This window comes from Impatiens glandulifera, chromosome 5 (assembly GCF_907164915.1).
Source record: "Impatiens glandulifera chromosome 5, dImpGla2.1, whole genome shotgun sequence".
In the NCBI taxonomy this organism is placed as follows: Eukaryota; Viridiplantae; Streptophyta; class Magnoliopsida; order Ericales; family Balsaminaceae; genus Impatiens; species Impatiens glandulifera.
In genome coordinates this window covers 13,772,256-13,797,610 of record NC_061866.1, presented here as the reverse complement: position 1 = coordinate 13,797,610, position 25,355 = coordinate 13,772,256, and the positions used below count along the sequence as shown (strand labels likewise).

Sequence of the window (25,355 nt, the reverse complement as noted above, 5' to 3'; positions counted from 1 at the left end):
TACCTAGGTAATATTTTTAGCTTCTAAAAATAAAGCTACACCGAACCTGATCAAATTACTTTTAAGAATACAAAATGAGAAATCTATTCGAATAGACAGAATAAGAAGTGATAGAGGAACTGAATTCACAAACAACACCTTAACCACTTTTCTCGATGATTACGGTATTAGGCATGAGTTGTCTAGCGCAAGAACACCTCAGCAGAATGACCTGGCTGAGAGAAGGAACCGAACTCTCAAGGAAGCCGCAATGTCTATGATATCCGATTCGGGTATCGCTCAAAAGTTTTTGGCTGAGGCTATCAATACTGCTTGTTACACTCAAAATCGGTCTTTAATCACTAAACGATTTACTAAAACTCCTTTTGAAATATACCATGACAAAGTTCCTAACATCCTGTATCTTAGGATCTTTAGTTGTAAGTGTTATGTTCATTTCAACGACAAAAGTTATTTGACCGCATTTGATGCTAAATCCGATGAAGGAATAATGTTGGGATATTCAATCGTAAGTAAGGCATATAGAGTTTACAACACAAGAACCTTAAAGGTTGAAGAATTCTCTTATGTTGCTTTTGATGAATCGGTTGAACGAAACACTGCAGTACCTTTCGATTTTCACAACAGAATGGAAAATTTTAATATCTATTTTGATGATGAAGAAGAGGTTCCGGTTTTTAGATGGTTTATCAATGATCAAGCGGTTAATGCTGAAACTCAACCTGATCAAGTTGCTTCAACGCAGAAAGTTGACGCCTCAGTATCCACTGAGGAAATTAGTCGATCTGACTCTATTCAGCCTACCGATCTGTAACCTTGATCAGTTAACCGGACGCTTGGAAGACTCTACAAGAATAAACCTCAGAAGAAACAAAAATCATCCTCTTGAACTAGTAATAGGTAACCTCTCATCACCCGTCCGAACTAGGCAACAAAATTTGGAAGAATATGAAAACTCGGCTTTCATATCACAAATTGAGCCAAAAAAGGTGGATGATGCATTTCTAGATCCCGAATGGATTTTAGCAATGCAAGAGGAACTAAACAAGTTTGAGAGAAATAAACTCTGACACCTAGTTCCAAGACCGAAAAGGCAATTGGTCATAGGAACAAGATGGGTGTTTAGAAATAAACTCAATGAAGACGGTTTAGTTATGATGAACAAAGCCCGGCTAGTGGCTCAAGGATACAAACAGGAAGAAGGCATTGATTTTGAAGAATCATTTGCTCCTGTAGCTAGACTTGAAGCCATTAGAATATTTTTGGCATTTGCGGCTTTCAAAAATTTCAAAATTTTCAAATGGATGTCAAAAGCGCTTTTCTAAACGGTAAAATAAATGAAGAGGTGTATGTCAAACAACCTCCCGGTTTTAAAAATTCGGAACTAATAAGTCATGTATACCGGCTAGACAAAGCCCTTTACGGTTTAAAACAAGCTCCAAGAGTCTGGTATCATACTTTAACAGAATTCCTATTTGCTCACAAATTCACAATAGGCTCGGTTGATAAAACACTTTTTAAATTCGAGAAAAAGGAACATATATTACTCATTCAAATATATGTGGATGATATTATTTTCGGCTCAACCGATCCGAAACTATGTGATAAGTTCTCAAAACTAATTACTGACAGATTTTAAATGAGTATAATGGGAGAATTAAGTTTCTTCCTAGGTCTTCAGGTCAAGCAGATCGAAACCGGAACTTTCATCAGTCAACCGAAATACACAACCGAACTACTTAAGAAATTCAGAATGGATACCTGTGCCGAGGCGGCTACTCGAATGAGCTCATATGTAAAATTAGACAAGGACGAGGACGGTCAAGGAGTAGATACAACAACATATCGAGGAATCAACGGTTCACTCCTTTACCTAACAGCCAGCTGACCGGACATTCTGTTTACGGTCGGAGTATGCGGAAGATTTCAAGCCAATCCAAAGCAGTCACACTATACCGCGGCTAAAAGAATTCTAAAACACCTGAAAGGAACTCAAGACGTGGATTATGGTACCTAAATGACTCATGTTTTAATCTAATCAGTTACTCCGATGCAGACTATGCAGGCTGCAAAATCGATCGAAAAAGTACTAGTGGAACTTGCCAGTTTCTGGGAGACCGGCTCGTCTCCTGATACAACAAAAAAGAAAAGTTTAGTTGCAACATGAACCGCAGAGGCAGAGTACCTAGCAGCCGGAAGCTTCTGTGCACAACTCCTCTGGATTCAACAACAACTAAGGGATTTCGGCATAATTGTCGAAGAATCATCAATCTTCTGTGACAACACAAGCGCAATAGTGATTACATACAATCCGGTGTTACACTCAAGAACAAATCATATTGACATAAGACATCATTTCATCCTGGAGCATGTGCAAAAGAAACACATCCGGTTGGAATACGTCTTAACCGAATAGCAAGTAGCTGATAACTTCACCAAACCACTACAGGAAGCTAAGTTCTCTTACTTCAGAAATATTTTACGACTTACTAATAGTAAACAACTTATTCCATAAAATCATTGCATGTTTTGAAAAAAAACTACATCACTATGAAAAATCGGGGCATGAGCTCAGGGAGAAGCTACCGCTTCTCAAGCCATACCTCAATAGAAAATTAAACAATCAAGAATGCTAACCGGAAAGATGTCTCCGGTTAAGCTTGACAAACTCACATTGCCAAATTACATGCAAATATGTTGGGCGGTTCAAATGACTCGAATAAAACAGACAGTTTATTCCCTAAAACTGAACAAATATCGGATTAGTTTGATATTTCTTCACACCAGAATAAATTTTCTCGATAAAAACAATCATGGAAAACCAACCTATTAGATGCATCATAATTTCGGTAAGTGAAATTATCCGGCTAACTTGGGACGGCTGGCCGCTGTTTCCATGCACGCCTTGATGATTATACCTATGAAAAATTAAAACAGTCTATACCTAAATCTAAGTGGAGACATGTCTCTATCACTAAAAGAGGAAGACTAACATTTCTTCCATATTTTTAAAAACCATAATAAATATCTTTTGCCATCATTACTTTTTCATTGGAAACATAAATTATACATCTAAACAAACTAACTATATCATAATTACAAGATTACATCACTAAGCATGCTAACCATCATCCGACTATTTAAACAGCCCATCTAACTCAATCTCAAAACACTATTCATCACAAGAAATCTCTCTAAGCAAACTTATCAAGAAAAATGTCTTGCTCTCTTTCTAAGAAAGTTCTTCTAGCCGATTTCGACTCCGTTGCTGATGCTGGGGACAATGAAGTCCAAGGCATCTTCCGAGCTCTAGAGAACACCGGTGTAAGAAGACTCTTAGAAAATAGATATGCCATTAACTATGTCATAGTTAATGAGTTTTTTAAATGACAAGGGTGATCCATCCAGAAGTCATCTTTGCCCAAGTTCATGGAAAGTCATGCTTAATCAGTTCAACAGACTTCGCAAACTTTTGTGAGCTTCCATCTGAGGGAGCTACCGACTTAACCTACTCCCCGGTGTTCATCGAAGAAATGACACACCACTTCTCCGGTTCTATGACCCCGGTCAACACCTGGGGACCTAAGAGTCTTCTTGCTATCGAATACCAAGTTCTAAGAGAGATCTTGAGTAAGTCTATCCTAGAAAGAGACAAATTTCAAACATACACCCAACGCATCTTCGAGATGATGGCTTCCATCACCGAAAGAACGAAGGTGAACTGGATGAGGATCATCTTCGAAAATCTGAAGAACCTAATCATTTCCAAGAAAACTGTTTATGCTCCGTAACCGAGCTGTTTGTTCAACTACTTCTACAACTATCCAGGTTCGGGTATCACTCTTCACCCGCATTAATTGTTGACGAAGGAGAAGATTCAAGAGATGATCGACAGATGGGACAAGGCAAAGGCCAAGAAGACTCCAACCGTTGGGCCATCCCACTATTAATCCTCTTTTTCTATTAACCGACTAATGACAACTCCTTCTCGGTTCTCTTCTCTTTTCCACTACCAAACCGGTAATTTTGATGCACTACCGGTTTGGTACAACATTTTTAATGACAATCATTTCTTTCCTTTTTCGACTAAATTTTGGGACATAAAAACATTAAAACTCTGAAGAATATTCAAAACTGAATACTCCTAAATCAACATTGGGAATAAACATGTTCATTTCCCAAAAAGGCGTGCCTAGTCCGGATAGGCAAGTTAGCCTACATTGTACCCTTCCAAAGATTATTCTCTTGAAAAGACATCAAGCATTTAATGCATTTATTCACAATACATAAACGGCCAGATTTTTCAAAATATTCTCATTAAATGCCTCCTAACCACCTGCACTATATAAGGACTTCATTCCTCTTCAAGCAAATCACACTTTGAAGTATTTCTCACTCTCTACATGTTGAACTTTCATCTCTCAAAATGAATGCTCAATTCCGGAACTCCATCATCGTTGACATCGAATTCTTCTCAACACCAGATTCAGCGATGTTCTGATCCAACCTTGGATCATATCCGGTTTACAAACATTCCTTGAAGGATCGGACAACATCCTCGAAGAGGAGGTGCACGAGTTCTTCAATAATGCACAAGTAAGAGATAATGACAGCATCACCACCTACATCGACTGTGAGTTCTACCGACTCATTGAAGAGTTGTTCACAGATCTCTTCAACCTACCAACCGAAGGGTTTTCTAACTTGCCTACTCCTCCCGTTCAAGCGAATGAGCGCTACGCACACATCTTCTCTGGAAACAACCATAAGGTTGGATGCTGCGGTCTGAAAGATGACCCAGCCCCTCAATTCCAAATCCTCTAGGACTTGATCCAGCGGTCAATTTTGGGACGAATGGCGAATCAAAATTACACTCGGCAAGTGAGTGACCTCATGATCTCCATCACAAACATCTCACCCATAAATTGGACTACCTTCATCTTCAACAACCTGAAGAAGCATTTCACCGCTCCTAGAAGAAAAATTGGCTTCACTCTCCAAATCACACGGTACATTCGTTTCGTCATTCCAAATCTTGGACCAGGAGTCCCGGTATGTCTGGCCAACACACTGACCGGTGATATACTGGAAAGATGGATTGCGAGAATCGAAAGCCGGACCGGCTACACTGTGGATGAATGGGCATTGAAAATGGAAGAAAGGAACCTCCGCCGATAATTCTTCTTGGTAATGTACCGACCAATTTCTGGTCATCTCGGTCATTTTGCTATACGATCAGGTGACCACTTCATTTATTATTATCGGTTAACTCCAAGTCATTTACTCATTTTTAAATGATTCCGGTTTCACATCAAAATTTCAATTTAACTAAAACTCGGTTAACCTCAAATTCGGCTAACTCCTAGACTCGGATAAACTCCAAAAAAAAAAATCTTTTCAACTTAACCGAAATAAACTCCCGCCTCTAGTTAACCATCAATAGTTTACCGCCCCTAGTTTACCGCTCAAATTTACCAACCTAATTTACCGCCAACAGTTACCGCAGTAACCTTTGGAGGGAAAATTTTGGCGCTAAAACCTGGAACGACGTGACAGTTCGGTTTCTTACCCGTCAAGTTAACGCTTTCTATATAAACTAGAAGTTGAATTACTCTTCATCCCACGCTCTCTCTCTCTCTAAAAATTTCCAAAGGATCCTTGCATCTTATCTCTCAAGATCTTCTAAACTCTCTTTTTCAATCCACTATGGGACGTGATAATGCGTTGTTTACTCACATCCTGAAGGTCGACTTCAAGGATATTGAAGAAAACGGGACTATCGAGTACAAAACGCTGATCAGATCTCTTAAAGACACTGGTTTGGAGTGTTTTATGGGCGGTCCGTTCATCGTTCATCAGGATGAAGTTACTGCATTCTTTGAAAATGCAAGTGTGCAGAAGAGGATCATCACGTCGACTGTTTGCGGCGTCGAGTTTGAACTTACAGAAGAAACATTCGTCGAAGCTCTCCGACTGCCTACTAGTGGACGTGACTTCAAAACGAAGCTTTCTAGAGAAGAAGCTGAAGCGGTTTAGTAGACGATATCCCTGAACCCGGCTGATTTGGTAGAGAAAGATGGAAAGAAGTTCAAGCTAAAACCGGAGTTCAGGTGGCTTTTGGATATTGTCTCCAAATCCCTCCAAGGAAAAGGAGATAATTTCGATAATCTGACCAAGCTGAAGTTCGAAATGATGGTCGGGATAGTCCAATGCGACAAAATAGATTGGGGCAGCGTGCTCTTCGAACAATTATGTGAAGTTGTCGCCGAAGCAAAAGATTGGGTTCAGGCATATGCCATGCAAATTTGAAATTTTTTGACACATATACAGATTCCTATTGGAGAAGGTACCGCTCTATCCTCCTCCAAAATCATGAATTCCGAAAATATCAGGGTTCGGTCTGTAAAACCTTCGAAGGAGAAAGCGCCAGCTGAAAATGACCCGAAAGAGAAAACATCCATGGACGAAGGTCCTAAAGAAGTCGAACCGAAGGGTAAGTCCAAACACACCGCGGAAAAAGAGAAACGGTCAAGACTCAAAAGTGTGGCTAAGAAAACCAGAAAGCCTACTGCGAAGAAAACGGCTAGCAAGTCTAACTAGTCCGAAAGAACTCCATCTCCCGGGCCATCTCCTCGCCCATATGATCCTTTGGTAAACATTGTTCCTATAAGTGTGATTATTCCAATCTCGGTTCATTCCTCTCCGGTCAAAGAAAAGAAAGAAGTGGAAAAAGCCGTGTCCTCAAAACCGGATCCTCGGCAAGCAAAGCCGGAAAATCTTCTCCCAAAGGGCATCTGTTCATACGGTTGGTACCCCCAACCCATCTTATAATCCTGATCCTAGAAACAGGACTTCAGACCAAATAAATAAAATTGTCGATGATATAAATCGGGTCACGGAGACCGAGGTGACAAGCAAGATCAATAAAACAAGTCAGACTAATGATGTCAACCAGACGAATGAAGATGGCAAGGCAAAAGAGAAGACCGACACGGAAAAAGACGAAGAAATAATAGATCTTCTGGTGCAAGGGAGTAATTGCCCTAAAGAGAATTCAACCGGTCCGGCTCTTGAGGAATCTCCTCTAACCGGACTTGATCAAAACCCACCTATCAAGAAGCCAGAACAGCAAGAAACAATACCTGATTCTGAGACTCCAGTTTCTCAACAAGAAGTAGACGACATGTTTTCACACTTTCAAAAACTGCTGGAAGAGGCGGCCAAAGTAATATCCCGCCCATATTACAATTGGTGTAGAATTAGAAGTGAAGTTACATTCCGGCACTTGCTTCCCGGTTATACCGAAAATGTGCACTTGACGAACCTGGTGGCCATGTAAGATGAGGTATTTGATCTGGCCAAAACTAAATGTGTTCCAATAGAATTGGCAAGTGAAAAGCTAGTCGACGAAAACACAAAACTCATATCGCTGACCAGGGCACTAAACGAAACTCTGGGGGGAACTGACCCAGGTTGAAAAGAAGGTGGTTGAAAATTTTGGAAAAATGAAGGAGGATCTGAAAACTGATATATATCACGTCTAAAGGAAGAAACGAACAAACATTTCAACGCATGCTTCCTAAATCCCGAAGATTACTAGAGTAAACCGATTTTTGAGACTGGTGAATCATCCAAACGGACCGGTCACCCTACATCTCAATCGGGAAAATCCACAAGGAAGTCCACTCCTCACTTTAACCCCATAGATAAGAAATCAGCCGGTCAAGAGGAACAAAAAACGGCTATGTCGATTCATTCCCAACACCCTGAACAAAGTCAGGAGGTTGAGCACACATTTCCGAAAATATTAAGGACCATTGATAATATTGTCGACACTTCAATGAGCAAGTGGCACGCCGTGACAGAATCTAGAACCACCACTCTAAACTCTAAACTAATTGAGTCGGTTAAAGCGACAGTTGAGTCATCAACCGCTCCGCTGCTTGAGATGATGCAAGTCATGGCGGCTCAGATTGAGGAACTTACGAAAATAAAAGCGGTCACTACTCAAGAGCAGATCCGAGCCAATGCGGAAATAGCCCTTCGAATCCAAACAGAAGAAGAAAAACAAGAACGACTGAGAAAAGAGCTTGAAGAAAAAGATTTTATGGTAGCACAAAATCTGCAAAAGGAAGAAGAGGCCAAACAAAAACAAACCGAACCGGTTCAAGCTGAGCAAACAACAGGAATGGTGACAAGGGGTCGGAAAAAGAAAAGAAAGAAAATAGCCGATTTGTTATCTAGGGTGGAATAGAGTGGTCTACAAGGTCCTCAACCGGATAACCATCTTAACAATCCACTCGCCGATGAAGAAGAAGTGGATGATAATCCTCTAAAATTAAGGAAGAAGAAACTGCATCGAGTTCATATGTCCTTTCAACAAGTCTAGGAACATCAACCGATCCTCCGACTCGACCACCCAGACCGACAGGCAGTTTTTTCAACTTCAACCGCAACCCTCCCTCAAGACCAAGTATTATAACTGGTTGGGTCATGGATGCGGATCAAAGGGAAAGAGAATGGTAGGCAGAGCAGGAGGCAAAGCTCAAGGAAAAAGAACAGGAGAGGCATCCGAATCCTTGAACTCCATCTCTATTTATTTTATTTAACTTGCACCAAAAGACTTTTCTTTGCTTCGGTTATAACTCTATTTTCTCTATATGTATTATTATCTCGGTTTATTAAACTGGTTTTGATACTTTTCGGTTAAAAGCATCAAAAAAGGAGAAATTGTTAAAAAACTAAATAAGTTAATTATAAATCGGACAAATACTTCTTAAACGTTTTCAAAACCGGCCAACACTTACAAGTTTTGAATATTTATTCTAAATAATCAAAAAAGGAGAAATTGTTAGAAAAATTTAGTAAGTTAAATTTAAACCGGACAAATACTTCTTAAACGTTTTCAAAATCGGCCAACACTTACAAGTTTTGAATATTTATTCTAAATAATCAAAAAGGGAGAAATTGTTAGAAAAATTAAGTAAGTTAATTTTAACCGGAAAAAGAACTTAACCAGTCTCAAAATTCCTTTTTATAGGTACCGCACCGGACAGGTTGAGACACCCCGTATCAAAGAAATCCGGACAATCAAGAAAATCAATGTTACTTACCTAAACCGGATCGGCTAAATATTCTAATTGGATGAAACATCCTTTCCGGCCGGCTCAAAAGTCGAAGATCTTAAAGCCAACGGGAAAATACTCAAATCAATGAAATCTGTGAAAGATGACGTAATGAATCTCTTGGATAATGAACACAAGAAGGATCCATGATCCAAGTCAGAAGCATGCAACAAAAGTAATTATAATTAATTATTCAAGATCACAAGCAATTTTCTGAAACATGCGGCCGGCTAGTGCATGTTCGCCATGTGTCCAAAATGACATGGCGTGCACGCCACCTAAACCTAACCGGTTCGGCTGACCAATCAATGGATGAGAGAGAAATATGACCGTTGTCTTATTCTCTATATAAAGGAAGCCAAAAATAGTAGAAGAATAGACACAACGGGTGCGAGCAAGAATCAACCAAGCTTTCCACATATTCATGCCCTAAGAACATCCTAAGTTGATATAACTATTCTGTTCTTAAAACAAAATTGTTCTAAGAGAAAAACTGTGTATTTTACCTTGTGTAAAAGTATTATATCACTATGTGAGTGGTGTAACCAATGAGCAGTAAATAAGACTCGTTCGGATTGTGTAGTGTGTTGTGTAACATTCCAGTTAGTGAATATCCTTCACACCGTTTGAGAAGAAGGGGTGTTGTAGATGAGTTTGCTCCGAACGTCCATAAATCATGTCTTGTGTTCTTCTCTTTATTTCCGACTTACTCACTCTAAACCGAACTAACTCATAACTTCCTTAACCGAACCAGTTCTCTCATTAAACCGATTTCTCCTAAATACCTTCCAAGCTTAATCGCATACGTTGCTTCAGATTGAAACAGAAATTTCCGCCCTTAAACCTGGTTCAAGAGTTTGTGACAATCTGTGAAGTGTTAAGAGCGGTTCTAGTCTTTAACTAGATTAGTTCTAATTGTGTGTGTTGCTGTGTAAGTGATTACCGATAATTCGGACCCTGGTCCCCCATCGGCCATCCCGATCCTAACACTATATATAGAGGAGAAACACCAACGGTCGAATCTTTTAGATGGACATGTAGCAAGTGCCCATTGGAAAGTCTTCATAGTACAAGAGTACATCAGACTTTGTGCATAAGAATAGTGGCCGTACAGAACTGGTAGTGCACCGGATATTCTTTTGGAACAGTCCTTTACTAAACAAGTAGTGGGAGGAATATTCGCGTACGTGGCGTTCATTCATTGGATACAAATAACTGGCGTATTGGACTACACAGATAAGTGGAGCAGGAGTAGCGTACAACTAGTTAATGGTGGGTAGATGTATGCTAACTTCAAATGACTACTGAAGAGATGCATTAAACGTGCTCCATTAGACTTCCAAGTCTAAGGAAGTTAGACGCCAACGTTTAATAGCGAGATTCATTAAACCACCAAGTCTAATGGAGTTAGATTGCATGTCTAACTACGCATCTGTTAGACTGCACGTCTAACTACGCATCTGTTAGACTGCACGTCTAACTACGCATCTGTTAGATTGCACGTCTAATTACGCATTTGTTAGACTGCACGTCTTTGTTAGACTGCACGTCTAACTACACATCTGTTAAACTACACGTCTAACTACGCATTTGTTAGACTGCACGTCTAACTACACATCAATTAGACTACACGTCTAACTATGCATATGTTAGACTGCACATCTAACTACGCGTCTGTTAGACTACACGTCTAACTAGCCAGTTTCAGTTCACGTCTAATTTAGCATAGTTTTAATGCACCTACACAAAGACAATTAGATGGTTTAACTTCATTATTAATCAAAGTTTTACTAATACATTATTAAAATAATGTTAGTCAAACTAATTTGACCCAACAATTTCCCATTTTTTGATGATTTTAAAACTTTGCAAAATTAATAAGATGAGATAACCACCCATCAAATTAAAATAAGAATAACACTAGTTCACAAACTTCTAGCGTAAGTTCCAAAAACCATGTTCAAAAAGCAAAGTTCCAAAAACCAACTAAAGATAAATAAAGAAAATAGATTATTGTCCTTTCCTTTTCACGCTTGGATTAGTAAACCCTTCACCAGTTAGGAGATTTTGAAAGCAAAGGACAAGAGAACGACCACCACTAGGAGCACGACCACCCCTTCCACCACTTTCACCACCTCAGTCACCACCGCGACCTTCACCTCTTTTGGTTGGTCTGCAACTTCCTTCCTCAACGACTTTTCTTTTTGATCTGGTGCCTGTCGAAGCATCTCCACTTAAGCTACCTCCTCTTGAACTCTCTTCCCCCTTTTTAACATTATGAACATCAAGGGAAATAAATGTTTTCTCTTTATTAGTGACAACTTTTACGTTCTCCATTGCTTGAATTGATCTTGCAAAAGAGTCAGCTTGTTCCATACGTTCATCATCGACTTTATTCAGATGATTGGTTAACTCAACCATTTGACCTTGAACAAGATTCATTCCAGATATATTTTCTTCATGAAGATTCTGGTTAAATTCTCTTTCTTCCTCAAACTTATCCGATTGTCTTTTGTCTTTTGAAGAAGTTCTTTTCAAATTTGAAGTAGGTAGAGTTGATAATGTGGACTTCGTAAGTATTTCTCTTAATTGTCTTCTCCAATTTATTCTGAGTTACAAGAAAAGAAGAAAATTATTTCTTGTTAGAACTCTGTCCATTCTCGAGAGTTAACATTCTTGACTGCATGTCCAACATATTCTTTTGAAGAGAGCTCATGATCTCCGCCATAGAGTTTAAGAGTTTTGCACTTCCAAGCGAGGTTTCTTCAACAGATGACACTTCTTGAGAGTTGGCAGGAGCAGTTTGAATGGGACTAATGTGAGTATGAACCTGCATAGAATGCTCTAGTTCATCTACCTCAGAGGCATCCCCAGAATTCTCATGATCTCTGAGAATGTCTTCACAAACCTTAAGAATATGTTCCGGAGGACCTTCGGAATGAAGAGGTAAATCATTTACTCTTTTAATAATGTTCGTAACAATTATGTCAGGAGAGGATCAAGGAATTGGTGAGCAGGGAATGAAGCATTGTGATAAAGGTAAACCTTTTGACGAATTGTCATTGTGGCTTATTCCCCCTCAGCTGAAGGACTCTTATCAGATTCGTCTTTTTTCAAGGGTTCCCCCCTCAGATTGTGCTTCAATAGGCCGATCATCCTCATCCTCCATCACTGAATATTTTTCTACCTCTAGAACATGAGTTTCCAATACTTCTGATTCATGTTGAATAGGCGGTTGAATATTTTCAGCATTATTCTCCTCTTCTTCCACGATTGGATCAGGTTGAACGGGATCCTAAGTCTGATCGATAATAGGCTGGGCCAGAAGGCGTTTATCTTCAATAGAAACATTCCATAGTTCAATAAGGTGAGCAGCAACTTGCTCTTCTTCTTGTGAAATAAAATTATTATCCTCAGAGATTTGTATTGGCTCGTCTTCATCTGATGGATTATAAAACGGATTCATCCCTGAACAGTCGGCGTCATGAACAAATCTGAGAACAATTGAGCTATAGCTTTGCATGATTTGATCAAGTCTCTTTAAGGCTTTTTCTTCTGCAGCAGCATTTCTTTCCATCATATTAAAATTTGCTTTTCTTGCTTCAAGTAAAAGAAAGAGAGAACGACCTCTGATGTTCGCTTCCACCAGATTTTTCCTCTCGAGAGCTTCATAGACCACAAAGGTTTTAGCCCACTTCAGGACTCGTTTCTACACATTGACCAGCTTCAACCATTTTTCACTGACAATTTTTTCTTTAATAACTTGATCATACATATTGGCCACTCTATTCATCACCTAGGAGTCGAAGATATTAATTTTCGCATCTACTTTCGCATTGGCTTGATCCATCAATAGATTGACAATACATGTTGCTTTAGAAACTTCCTCATTAGATTCAGTTGCAATAGCCTTGTCTTTCCAATAACCTCAACTGGTTTAGGAATTGGCCTTGGTTCACCGATAGATATGCCAACAGCTTTCTTGGTGGCACTCATAATCTCGTGAGGTGTTAAGGTCTTAGAGAAATGACATTTTAAGACCTTAGACTGGACTCATTTTCCCGTGACAATGGACTTTTCTTGAGCAGTCTTGGACATGGGCGGCTCGACATTTGGCAGAATAGATGCATGTTCAGACAATACTACAACAACAAGGGTTGGAACAACACCCTATTCTTTTTTAGCAATACTAGTAGCTTCAGCAGCTATGGTTTCTTTTGGAAGAACAGGAGATGGAATCCCGTCAATAACTTCAATGTTTGGACCAACTAGCTCAACAGTTGACCCAGAAGTTTGTTCCAACACAACAATATAAACAGATACTAGTTGTTCCAACATAGGAACACTAAAAGTAGGCACTTCGTTCAGAGAAGGAGGAGGAGTTACCTTCGATGACGCCTTTGATAACTTAGACACCCTAGGTGCCTTTAACTGATCACCTTTTGAAACGGAAGACTTTGCCGGCTTTTTCAACTGGCTGGCGAATGGAGAAAACGAAGACATAGGGATGGCTGCAAAGGAAGGAGGACCTTGTTTTTCTCTGGAGTCAACCACTCCAAAATCTTTCTTTCACGTGCTCTTTTGGTTATTAGAGCTAGCTTTCGATTCATTAATCGTTCTGGTTCTTTTAGCCCCTGTAGAGAGAATAGAAGTTGCTAGTTGCTTGGATCGAGTAACAGATTTGCCACCCGTCAATTGGCTAGACGCGTCAGAGAACAACTCCTTTGAGTTCTTCATTCTTGTGAGTGTATGGGCAGCGGTAAAAATGTTGAAAACACGACTAGTGTGACTAGCCTCACCATTCTCGTAGGAACTCCCAAATGATTTAGAAACCGACTGAGTTGAGCAGCGAATGCCACACTTTCCTTGTTCTTAGACTCAATCGACTCACAAAGATTATCAAAGAGCGTAGAAGCCCAGTTGACTTGAATACCCTTTGAAATAGTCGTCATATAGTCGAAGAGATCTTGACTATATAGATGAAATGAACTTGCTTTTCCTTGAAGAGCTTTTGCAACAATATCGTTTAAAAAAATGAAATGAGGCTTCAGAACCTTCTTGCTCCCATTCAGCCTGATTTCCGAACCGTCGACCGAAAAAGTAGTCTTCATTTCCGTGATGGTTTCCGCTGGATGATGATGATTAAAAGTGTGGCCCTCTAATGGAAGTTCAAAGAACTCCGCATAAGCCCTTTCATATAAAGAGATAGCCTTCTTGTGTACAATCGCCGAAATAGAGTCACCAACTGTTAGAAAAATTAAGTAGATTAATTTTAACCGGCCAAAGAACTTAATCAATCTCAATATTCTTGTGCAGGTACAGATCAAGCCGCATCATACCGGCTGAAGTATATGATTAAATGATCCGGTCATAAGTCTATAAAACCGGCTGAACTCCTCAACCGGATCGGCTAGCAAAAGTTGATTCATCCGGCTGACTCACTCGTATTGAAGATCATAAAAGTTCAACGGAAAGATATGAAAAGTGGTGAATCTGAGAAAATGACGTAATATGACGATATAGAGATTTCGCAAAAATACAAAAGAAGATAAGATCTGGATCAGAAGCATGCAACGAAAACAATGATGAAACTGGTTATCCAACTCTACAAGCAACCTCTAATTCAGACGGCTGACTTGGTGCATGCATGCCATGTGTCAAAAATGCAAGCCGACCTAAGTGCATGACCGCTAAGCGTCCGAAATGACAAAGCGTGCACGCAACCTCTGAACCGGATCGGCGTGGCTTCAAATGACAAATCAAGAGGAGAGAGAAAATTATGAGCGTTGTCATATTTTCTCTATAAATACAAGCGCATGGTGCCGAAGATACACACGCGTGAGATCACTACGAAAAAGCTCATTTAAGAGAGAAGAAACAGAAAACATAAGATCTTATGCATAGTGATTTGAAATTCCTGAAAGTGTTTGTGTATCATGTGTGTATTTTACCAATCGAGTAAAAGGATTGTATTACATCATAGTGATTGGTGTAATCGATGATCTGTTACTCGTTCGTATTGTGTTGTGGTTGTGTAATATTCCTTAGTGAATATACTTCTCACTGTTTGAGGAGAAGGGGTGACGTAGAAGATTAAACTCTGAACATCCATAAAACCCTGTCTCTTGTTCTTTACTTTTATGTTCTAGCTTACTCACTCAAACCTAACAGAAACATGTAAAGCGAGATAACTAATACATTCCTGAACTAAATTGGTTATCTCCTTAAATCGATATTTCCTAAATAACCTCCAAACCGAACTGTGTGTTGCTTCAAAGTTGAAACAAACCATTTCTGCACTTGAACCCAGTTCAAAAGGTTTGTAAGAGCTTGTGTAGTGTTAAGAAGCGGTTTTAGTCTCTAACCGGACTATTACTAATACATGGTGTGTGTTGTGTAAGCGTTCACCCTTTAAAATCGGAACCCTGGTCCTCCAAGGGCGATCCCAATCCTAACAAGTGGTATCAGAGTATGAATCTTAACACTCAAGCAACCGAAGAAGATGGGGATGGGAAGCATGACCCACAGCGACAAGCCACCGATTCTAAACAGTGAAGGATTTAGCGGCTGGAAGAAACAGATGTACCTACATCTGATCTCGCTGGATGATGAAATAAGCAAAGTTCTAAAGGAGAGTCCGATAAAGATTAACAAGGAGACGGAAGAATGGACGACTGAAGATCGAAAAAGAAACAACCTAGACAACCATTGCATGAGACATATCTTCAAAACGATAGATGACAACACGTTCAACAAAATCTCGGTTTGTCAAAATGCAAAGGAAGCCTGGGAAACAATCATTTAGATCCATGAAGGAAATGACAGAACTAAGGAGAACAAAATCTTGGTGGCAACTCAAAAACATGAGAGCATCAAGATGAAACCGGAAGAAAACATGAAAGAGTTCAGTGACCGGTTCACCAGTGTAGTCAACGAGCGACACACACTTGGAAAGAGATACGACAACCGGGAGATCATCATAAAAGCGTTGAGATCCTTACCAAGTGCATGGGACATCAAAACCATGGTGATGAGGGAATCAAGCAACCTCGGACAGATGAAGTTGCACGATGTGTTTGAGGACCTGAAGGCTTACGAATTCGAGATAAAATCTCGGATTGAAGATGAAGCTTCAAAATCAACAGCAACTAGAGCCTTGGTGACATCGGTGGAACCAACGGTCCATGTATCAACCATTCCGGCTCCTGTCAAAAATGCTGACCAGATCAGTGAAGACGTGATGGCCATGCTAACCCAGAAATTTGGGAGATTCATGAAGAAGAATCAACCATCTAACAACAACTTCAACTACAACTATGCCGATAAATCAAATGTAAGATGTTTTAACTGTGACAATTTTGGTCATTACAGGTCGGAATACAGGAAACCGAGTAGAGACGACTGAAAACCGGGAAACAATTATTAGGGAAATAACTACCAAGGAAGTAACTACCACAGGAATGACTACCAACGAAACTACAACCAAGGAAACAACTATCAAAGAAACAACAATCAGCAAATCGGTGTAGGAAATGAAATCCAGAAGGCACTCATCGCATCCGACGGTGGAAGCGACTGGGCTAACTCCGATACCGAAAATGAAGAAGAAAGAATTACATGCTTCATGGCACATGAAGAAGAGATATTTGATTTCGCATCTGATGAATTTACTAAAGAAGATTTAGTTACTTCACTCAAAGACATGGTCGCTGAGTTCAGAAATTTGTCTACTTATATACCGACCCGGTCAAACTATGAAACCGGAGAATCAAGTGGTACCGCTGGTGAGCCATGCGAAACCACGGTATATGAACCGGTCGAACTATCCTTATAGACTGAGAATCTCAAGGAGACAGTCGAGCCAGTAACCGAAGAAGATGAAAGAACCAGATATATTACGGCTGCTTGTGAAAGATCCCGTGAAGCTGTAAATCAAATGTGTAACTATAAAAGACATCCTAAATGAAAATACGATCTCGGTTACAAAAACGACAGATCCGACAATAAGACCTCTCCAAATGGAATGAAACTCACAAAAGACAATCTTTCTTTCATAAGATTTGTCAAGAGCTATTCAGCCGACACTGAGGCAGAACATGTTCTAAAACCGGAAAAAGAGATAAAATATGTAAGTCCAACCGAATTGGAGAAATGACTTCATTTTAAGAGAAGGAAAGCCAACCGGTCAGTGAACAAAACAACTGACACATATTCAAAAAGAACTAATATACCATCACAATCACGACAACATAATGTATTATTCGGCAGACAAGAAATTGTCAAGCCGAATACTAGAAAATCAATTAAGACAATCACCGGGAAAGTGATCCGACTTATTAAAGTTTGGATCCCAAAGGGACTAATCAACCACGGACTCAAATGAATGTGGGTACCAGAAAGGTGTAAATATTTATTTTTTGCAGGTTAGGAGGAGCACGCGGCTGGAGAACTCGGAATGGTACTTGGACAGCGGGTGTTCAAGACACATAATAATTTTTAAGATAAAGCGTCTAATAGCACACGTAGTAAGACGTTTATCATACTTCTACAATCTATGAGGATTAAGCGTCTATTAGACGCATGAGTCTATTAGACGCATGCTCTAATTATGTGTCTTATAGATGTCTAAACATCTATTAGACATCGACATCTAATTACGCATGAACAACACGTATTAGGCATGTGTTTCGTTAGACGTGAGCGTCCACTTGCTCTTGTGTTATAAACATCTATTAAACTTCAACGTCTAACCGCGCAGGTTATCAACAAAGACACTTTAACTTAAAGACATAGAGTGTGTAAGTAAGAATACGTTTAAGTATTTGCTTTTTCTTTTAGACTACCTCAACTAACAGACCGATTAAAACTTTAGTCTGCGTACATCTTTATCTATACAATAAATTTTCCTCTCAATTTATGCATGTACAAAAAATAAATAAATATTTTGAGGTCCTTAAGACCAAAAACATTTTTTAGGTAGAAAATATTTAGTCCTTAGGAGTGGCGAGTGCCACTGTTGATCTTCTAGAGCATGTACTCATAAGAGTATGCTCCAAGCTTCCTTGCTGCAGCTTTCCTGTATCACCTACACAAGAAAATATTTACAAATTTTGGTACCCACATTCACTTGGTTCCTCGATCAATCAGTCCCTTAGGAATCCATATTTGAGTTATATTGATGGATTTCCCATTTTGTGTTATAATAAGTGTGAATTTCCCACTAATCCCTTAGCCTTAGAGGAAGATATTCTTTTAAATCTCCTTGACTTCGTTTCAGGTTTTAAATTGTCAGACTTTCTGGATGCATTTAACTTCATTTTCAGTCACCTAACAGTCGGCGGAACATAAGTTATTTCATCCTTGAAAGCTAACTCCTCATGAATTGGATCAATTTCAGTATCAGTTAGACTCCCTTTGACAAAACTTATTGGCTTAAGTTTGTCAGTTGTTGAGTTTAACTTCTTACGGGACTGGTTTGGGTCATTGCTATCAAATCCTAAACCGGATTTGGATCCATCAGGTTTCAACAGACTGATCTGATATTTGACAGTTTCTCCCGACCTTGTCAAAGAAATAACAATATAGTTTAACCGTTTGTTTTCAGAAGAGAGAGTTTGTATATTTTCTTTGAGCATCTCATTCTCAGATGAGATCTCGACTTTGCCATTTTCAATAACGTTTCATTCTAGAGTTTAAATAAAATAGGTTGAGACACTTCAGAGATATATTTTATTTCATTCTGGGACTCTGGTAGCTTTATGTACTCTATGACCATGTCATTTAGTGCAGCTACCAGTTCTTCTCTTAAAAAATTTTCAGAAGAGAAGTCAAATACCTTTTATTCCTGAACTTCTTCTTCTTCCTTTTCCATGAAACAAGCAACCTCGTCATCATCACTGTCGCTGGATGATGAGACAGAATCACTATAAGTTCCATTTGTCCTCCCCGTCGCTTGCCAAAAGAGCTTTCAACTCCTTTTCATCATCCTTCTTCTTCTCATCACGCTTCGGCTTCCGACATTCCAATTTGTAATGACCTAAAATACCACAGTTAAAACACTTAACATTAACTTTAGATTTCTTATCGTCATTGGTATTTGAGGAGCTTGAGTTACAGTTGCTTTTCTTCATGAATTTGCCAAACTTCTTCATAGAGAGAGACATAACATCGCTACTGAGCTTTTGGGCAGTTGTCTTCACATTAGGGGCAACTGGTGGCTCTTCTGCAGTCACTAGAGATTTGGTAATGATGATGAATGAGGGTTGATCTTCTTCAATCCTTGAGTTCAACTAGAAATCATAGACCTTGATATCAGCAAACAGATCGAAGAGCCCGATCTTGTTGAGGTCTTTGGATTCCCTCATTGTCATCGTCTTTATGTCCCATTCCCTTGGTAAAGCTTGCATGACCTTGATAGCAGTCTCCTTGTTGTTCTAGGTCTTGCCAAGAATGGATAGAGTGGAGATAATCTTGATGAACCTTGAATCAAACTCAGTCATTGTTTCTCTAGGACGCATTTTGAAGCTGTCGAACTACTGAGTTGCAACCATGATTTTTTTCTCTTTGGTTTGCTCATTGCCCTCACACAGTTGAGTGAGTCTGTCTTAGATCTCCTTGATAGTTTCACACTCGATGATGTAGTTAAACATGTTGTCGTCAAGAGATCTTTACAGAACGTCCAATTCAATGTTATTGAGGTTATTCCTCCTCTTATCTTCGTTGGTCCATTCGGATTTTTCCTTTTCAATTTTGATCGGAGCATCTGTGATAACACTCCACATGTCATCATAAAGAGAGGAATGATGAGCACAGACTCTCTTTTCCACACAATATAGTTTTCTTTTAAGAACGTAGGGATTGCAGTGGCACTAGCATCTTTGGATATGGTCGACATTCTTGGTGATAGCTTGAGAATAGAAACAGGGCTCTGATACCAGTTGATAGGATCGGTGGCACCAATAGAGACGGTGTCTAACTATTGAAGACAACTTCTTGAAAACGGTTTGATAGAAATCCTGTTAGGATTAATATCACTTTCTATTTTTTACAAACTCTTGCAAACACTTGAAGCGATTCAAGTGCGGAACTATTTGCTCCGGTTTGAAGCTACGAACCAGTCAGAAGAGGAAAGACAGAATGTAAATGACAGAGCAAGATGTTTATGGATGTTCGGAGCAAAACCCTCTTACGTCACACCTTCTTCCAACCACCGGAAGGATTCACTATACTTCTTTAAATCAAATATAGTTAATGGCCAGCTAACTGTTGAACAAAACCGGCTCTATTCAACTTACAATATGATTAAGAGTATTTCTCAGCTAAACAGATTTTGATTATCTCTATTCAACTTACAATATGATTAAGAGTATGAGATTGATAGCAGGTAAGGCTCGTGAAAACTGGTTCACTGGTGCGTCGACCGTTGTCCTTGAGGATCTATATAGAGAGGACAGACACCAGCGGTCGAATCTTCTAGATGGACACGTGGAAAGCGCCCATTGAAAAGCCTCCATAGTACAAGTGTACAATAAGCTCTATGCACAAGGATAGTTGACGTACCGAACTGGTAGTGCACCAAATATTCTTCTGGAAAAGTCCTTTACTGACCAAGTAGTGGGAGGAATATTTGCGTACTTGGTGTTCATTCATTACATACAAATAGCTGGCGTACTGGACTGCACGGATGACTGGAGCAGGAGTAGCGTACAACTAGTTGATCGTGGGTAGACGTATGCTAATTTCAAACGACTACTAAAGCGAGGCATTAGACGTGCTCCATTAGATTGCTAAGTCTAAGGAAGTTAGACGCCAACATCTAATAGCGAGATCCAATATACCACCAAGTCTAATGGAGTTAGAATGCACGTCTAACTACGCATCTGTTAGTCTGCACGTCTAACTACGCATTTGTTAGACTGCACGTCTAACTACGCATCTGTTAGACTGCACGTCTAACTACGCATCTGTTAGACTGCACGTCTTACTACGCATCTGTTAGACTGCACGTCTAAATACGCATCTGTTAGACTGCACGTCTAACTACGGATCTGTTAGACTACACATTTAACTACGCATTTGTTAGACTACACGTCTAACTAGCTTGTTTCAGTTCATGGCTAATTTAGCATAGTTTTAATGCACCTGCACAAAGACAATTAAACGACTTAACTTCATTCTTAATCATAGTTTTACTAATACGTCACTAAAATAAAGTTAGTCAAACTAATTTGACCCAACAAAAAGGAAGTTGGATTGTAGGCCTGTACACTAAAGATTTGTACCTGTATCTGCACAACACCAAAGAACAGACCGCAAATGCACCATGGCAAGACATAGATTGCCACAACAAACTGTAGGAAGCTGGGCGACAAATGGACTGGTGCAGAAGGACGTCTTTCAACCGCGCTAGAGGTAGGGCGACGAACCTGATGTGTCGAACGTGCTGATATGCCGAACGTGTCAGACGTGTCGATACGTTAAGAAATAGTTGTTAAAAAATGTCGACATTGTAACGGTTAAGAAATACGAGAAGATCGTTTAGGATTTTAACTAGTTAACAAACGGCTTCATCCGGACACTTTGAGAAGACAATTAAAAACAGAAAATAAGATAAACACTCTCTTGCAAATCTGGTTTAGCCGGATCTACAAAAAGAAGACAAAAACTAGACGGGCGATTTCTAACAAAGAAATTGCAGATGTACAACAACAAATCGCTACACACTCCAAGGGATTCAATGTTGTATTAATATCATCCCAAAGACCACAAAGAACCTTTGATGCCACCCCAATCAAATGTCATTTTTGCAACAAGATTGTAATGGCGAAGATTCGTGCTAGAGTTTGAAAAATAGATGAGAGAGAAAGTAAATAGTGAGAGTGCAGCAGAAAAATTTCTATTTATTTAAATTATTATTACATTGAACTTAACTTCACTTTTAATAACAATGTAAATAAAAGTGAAGCAAGCGTAAATGAATGATTGATTAATGTAAATACTTAATGAAGTTTGCTTCACTTCTATCAGCGCTGTAAATATTTAGTGACGCAAGAATCACCAGGTAGTGCTTGTTTCACACATTTGAGCGTTGTAAATAGACAGTGAAGAAAGCTTCAACAGGTAACACTTGTTTCATTTTTTATTTTTTTGCAGACTTACATTAAGGCATAAATACTTTTACATAAATTATAAATGTTTTTCCATAAATTTGTTAGTTGTTTTACATGAACATTTATATATATTTAATATATAATTATATAAAATATAACATAATTTAAATAATGTTTTTTAAATATCTTACAAATAAATTTTAAAATATTTTATTTTACAAATTCATTTAAATATATTACAAAACTTTTTGAACATGTTATTTTATATATATATTTGATATATAATCATATAAAATAATTAAAGTAATTCATTTAAATATCTTACAAATGTAAATACATAGTGAATTTTGCTTCACTTCTATCAGCGCTGCAAATATTGAGTGAAGCAAGCTTCACCAGGTAGTGTTTGTTTCACTCATTTGAGTGTTGCGCTTGTTTCATTTTTTTTTATTCTTTTGCAGACTTACATGAAGACATAAATGATTTTACATGAACGTTTAAATGTTTTTACATAAATGTGTTAGTGATTTTACATGAACATTTATATATATTTAATATATAATTATATAAAATATTAAATAATTTAAATAATATTTTTTAAATATCTTACAAATAAATTTTAAAATATTTTGTTTCACAAATTCTTTTAAATATATTACAAATTTTTTTGAATATTTTGTTTTATATATTTATTTAAATATATTTACAAAATAATTTAAATATCTTTCAAAAATAATTAAAAATATGTTGTTATATGTATATAATTATATAAATTTTTAAATAATTTGTCCAAATATATTTCAATACATTACAAAAAAATTTATGCATATTCAATATATAAATATATACATTATGAAATAATTTGTACAAATTCATTTGAATATATCACAATTATAAAATATATTTATAATCATTCTTAAAAATTAATTTAAATATCTCAAATCACATAATTTATGATTATTATTTTAACAGATCTGAAATAAAATTATATTAATTCATAATTATTATTTTATATATATCAGAAATAAAATTATATGAATTATTATTTAATCATTAAATACATCACAAATAAATTTATAAACATAATTTATAAATGGGAGTCAAATGAAGTTCGCTTCACTCAACAATAAATATATGTCAATCAGTTTTACATGGACAACCTCATGTAAAACGGTGTAGACCGTCTCTTCAATGGGTCATGTAAAACGGAGTGAAGCGAAGAAAACTTCACTTATTTCCGCTTCTACTGAACCCAGAATAAAATGTGGGTTCCGAGTTCTCTCTCTTTCTTTCAACCCAATTTTAATTTATTAATATAATAATGCTGCTGAGTTTTGATTGGTCCGCAACAAGGGAACACCTTATTCGATAGCAGAAGATCTGATCTACTTATTCTCTCTCTAGATCTCTTCATTCCATCCAAACTCTTCATTTATTATCTCTTATACTCTCTCTAGATCTCTTCATTCCACTTCTTCATCAACGCATTCTCTCTCCTTTTCTAGATCTATCCAATCCGCCTCTTCATCTTCTTCATCATACATTTAATATCGCATTATCTCTCTTTTTCTAGATCTATCCATTCCACCTCTTCATCATACATTCAATATCGGATTCGACGAACAGTTAAAGATTCAAGATGATGAGATTCGTTAGAGGAAATTATATTTCTCAGTCCATCGGATTCGGCAAACAGTTAAGGATTCGGCGAACAGCGACGTAGATCTCAAGTTGTTTCTCCAGCGGCTCTTCGATCTCTCCAGATCCATCTGCATAGATCTGAAATAGCTAAAGAACCGAGGAAACGACGAACTACACCTGATACGGTTAGTACAAACAAATATAGTTGGTGATCTTTGTTGTTTACAGTATTGTCCTTGTAATATGATATTGGTAAAGAAAAGAGATATGATTATGATGATGAGTATTTATTTCACAGTGAAGTAAAAAAAAATTAAGATCTGTAAATCAATCTATCTAGTTTATTGTATTCATTTCACTTTTCATTATTTCTTGTGTTTTCTGCAGGTATTTGAAATGAGATGAATGCTACAAGTTACTGTGATTTACTACAGGTAGGAGGAGCTGTGAAGGCATGTCGGAGATTGAATTTGCATATGTAAACCCTAATTGCTGCATCAAACTAAGATATGAGGGAAGAAGGGAGAAATGATATCAAACACGGATGAAGTTTTTAGAATATTTTTTTAGAAAGGTTGATTATCACCGAGAGTCAATTCTCTTCTTTAATTAAAAAAATTATAATTATCTCCGAGAGCCGCAACTGCTCTCGGTTTTTCTTCACCGACAACACTATCACCGACACTGTTCAAGAGCATTTATCGCTCTCGAAAATAATAATCACCGAAGGCATTTTGGCTTTCCCCGAAGGTTTATGCCCTCGTTAAAAATCATTTTTCTACTAGTGTAAGTAGTTTGATCACCAAAAGAAAATCTCATATTGCAAGTTTCTACACATCTTGCTGCGAGTTCAATTAGACAAAATGGAGAGAAGACAATCTTGATTCTCAAATATGAAATGAGAAATTTTGCTTAATTTAATTTAATTTAAATACTGATGTACCTTAGTTTTAAAAATGGTGTTAAAAATATTTATATTTGAATTCATAACATTTAAAGTTTATTTTTACTGGAATCTAAATAACTTAATTAAGTTTAAAATTAGTAGTTTAGTCATCGTCGTGAAATAGAGATCAGGTAACATGTGGTTATTGGACTATTATTTAATTAAATATCTATAAAATGAGTGACTCCTTAAAAATAAAAATAAATGTAGTAATTGTTGGTTAATTTTTTATTTTTATTATAATGTATTTTTTTTATTTTAAAGTACTATTGATTTCATCTAGAAGTACTTTTGGTTAAAGTGGTAGACATAACTTTAACTGTCAAGCTAATTCACCTTAATTAAAAAAATATATTATTTTAGATTACTATTATAATTTGTAAAAATAATAACACTTTATATTTTAAATTCAACACCAAATATGATGAGCGCGGAACATTTTAACAATATAAGTTTAACTTTTTAACTAACTAATAAATATATATAATGATGCTTAATTTTGAAAGTATTCGAATTGTCGGGTCGAAAACTGTT

At 37.8% G+C, this 25,355-nt stretch overlaps 1 protein-coding gene across 1 annotated transcript; it reads left to right on the top strand.

Moving 5' to 3' along the window:
• The first annotated feature begins 7,744 nt into the window (after window positions 1-7,744).
• LOC124939035 (protein FAM50A-B-like) lies at window positions 7,745-8,254 on the top strand. The gene has a single exon (XM_047479552.1). The coding sequence runs from the start codon at window positions 7,745-7,747 to the stop codon at window positions 8,252-8,254; it is 510 nt and encodes a 169-aa protein (XP_047335508.1).
• The last annotated feature ends 17,101 nt before the right edge of the window (window positions 8,255-25,355 follow it).

Bases quoted from the DNA above. Each gene is read 5' to 3' on its own strand.
- LOC124939035 (XM_047479552.1), top strand. From the start codon at position 7,745: ATGTCGATTCATTCCCAACACCCTGAACAAAGTCAGGAGGTTGAGCAC.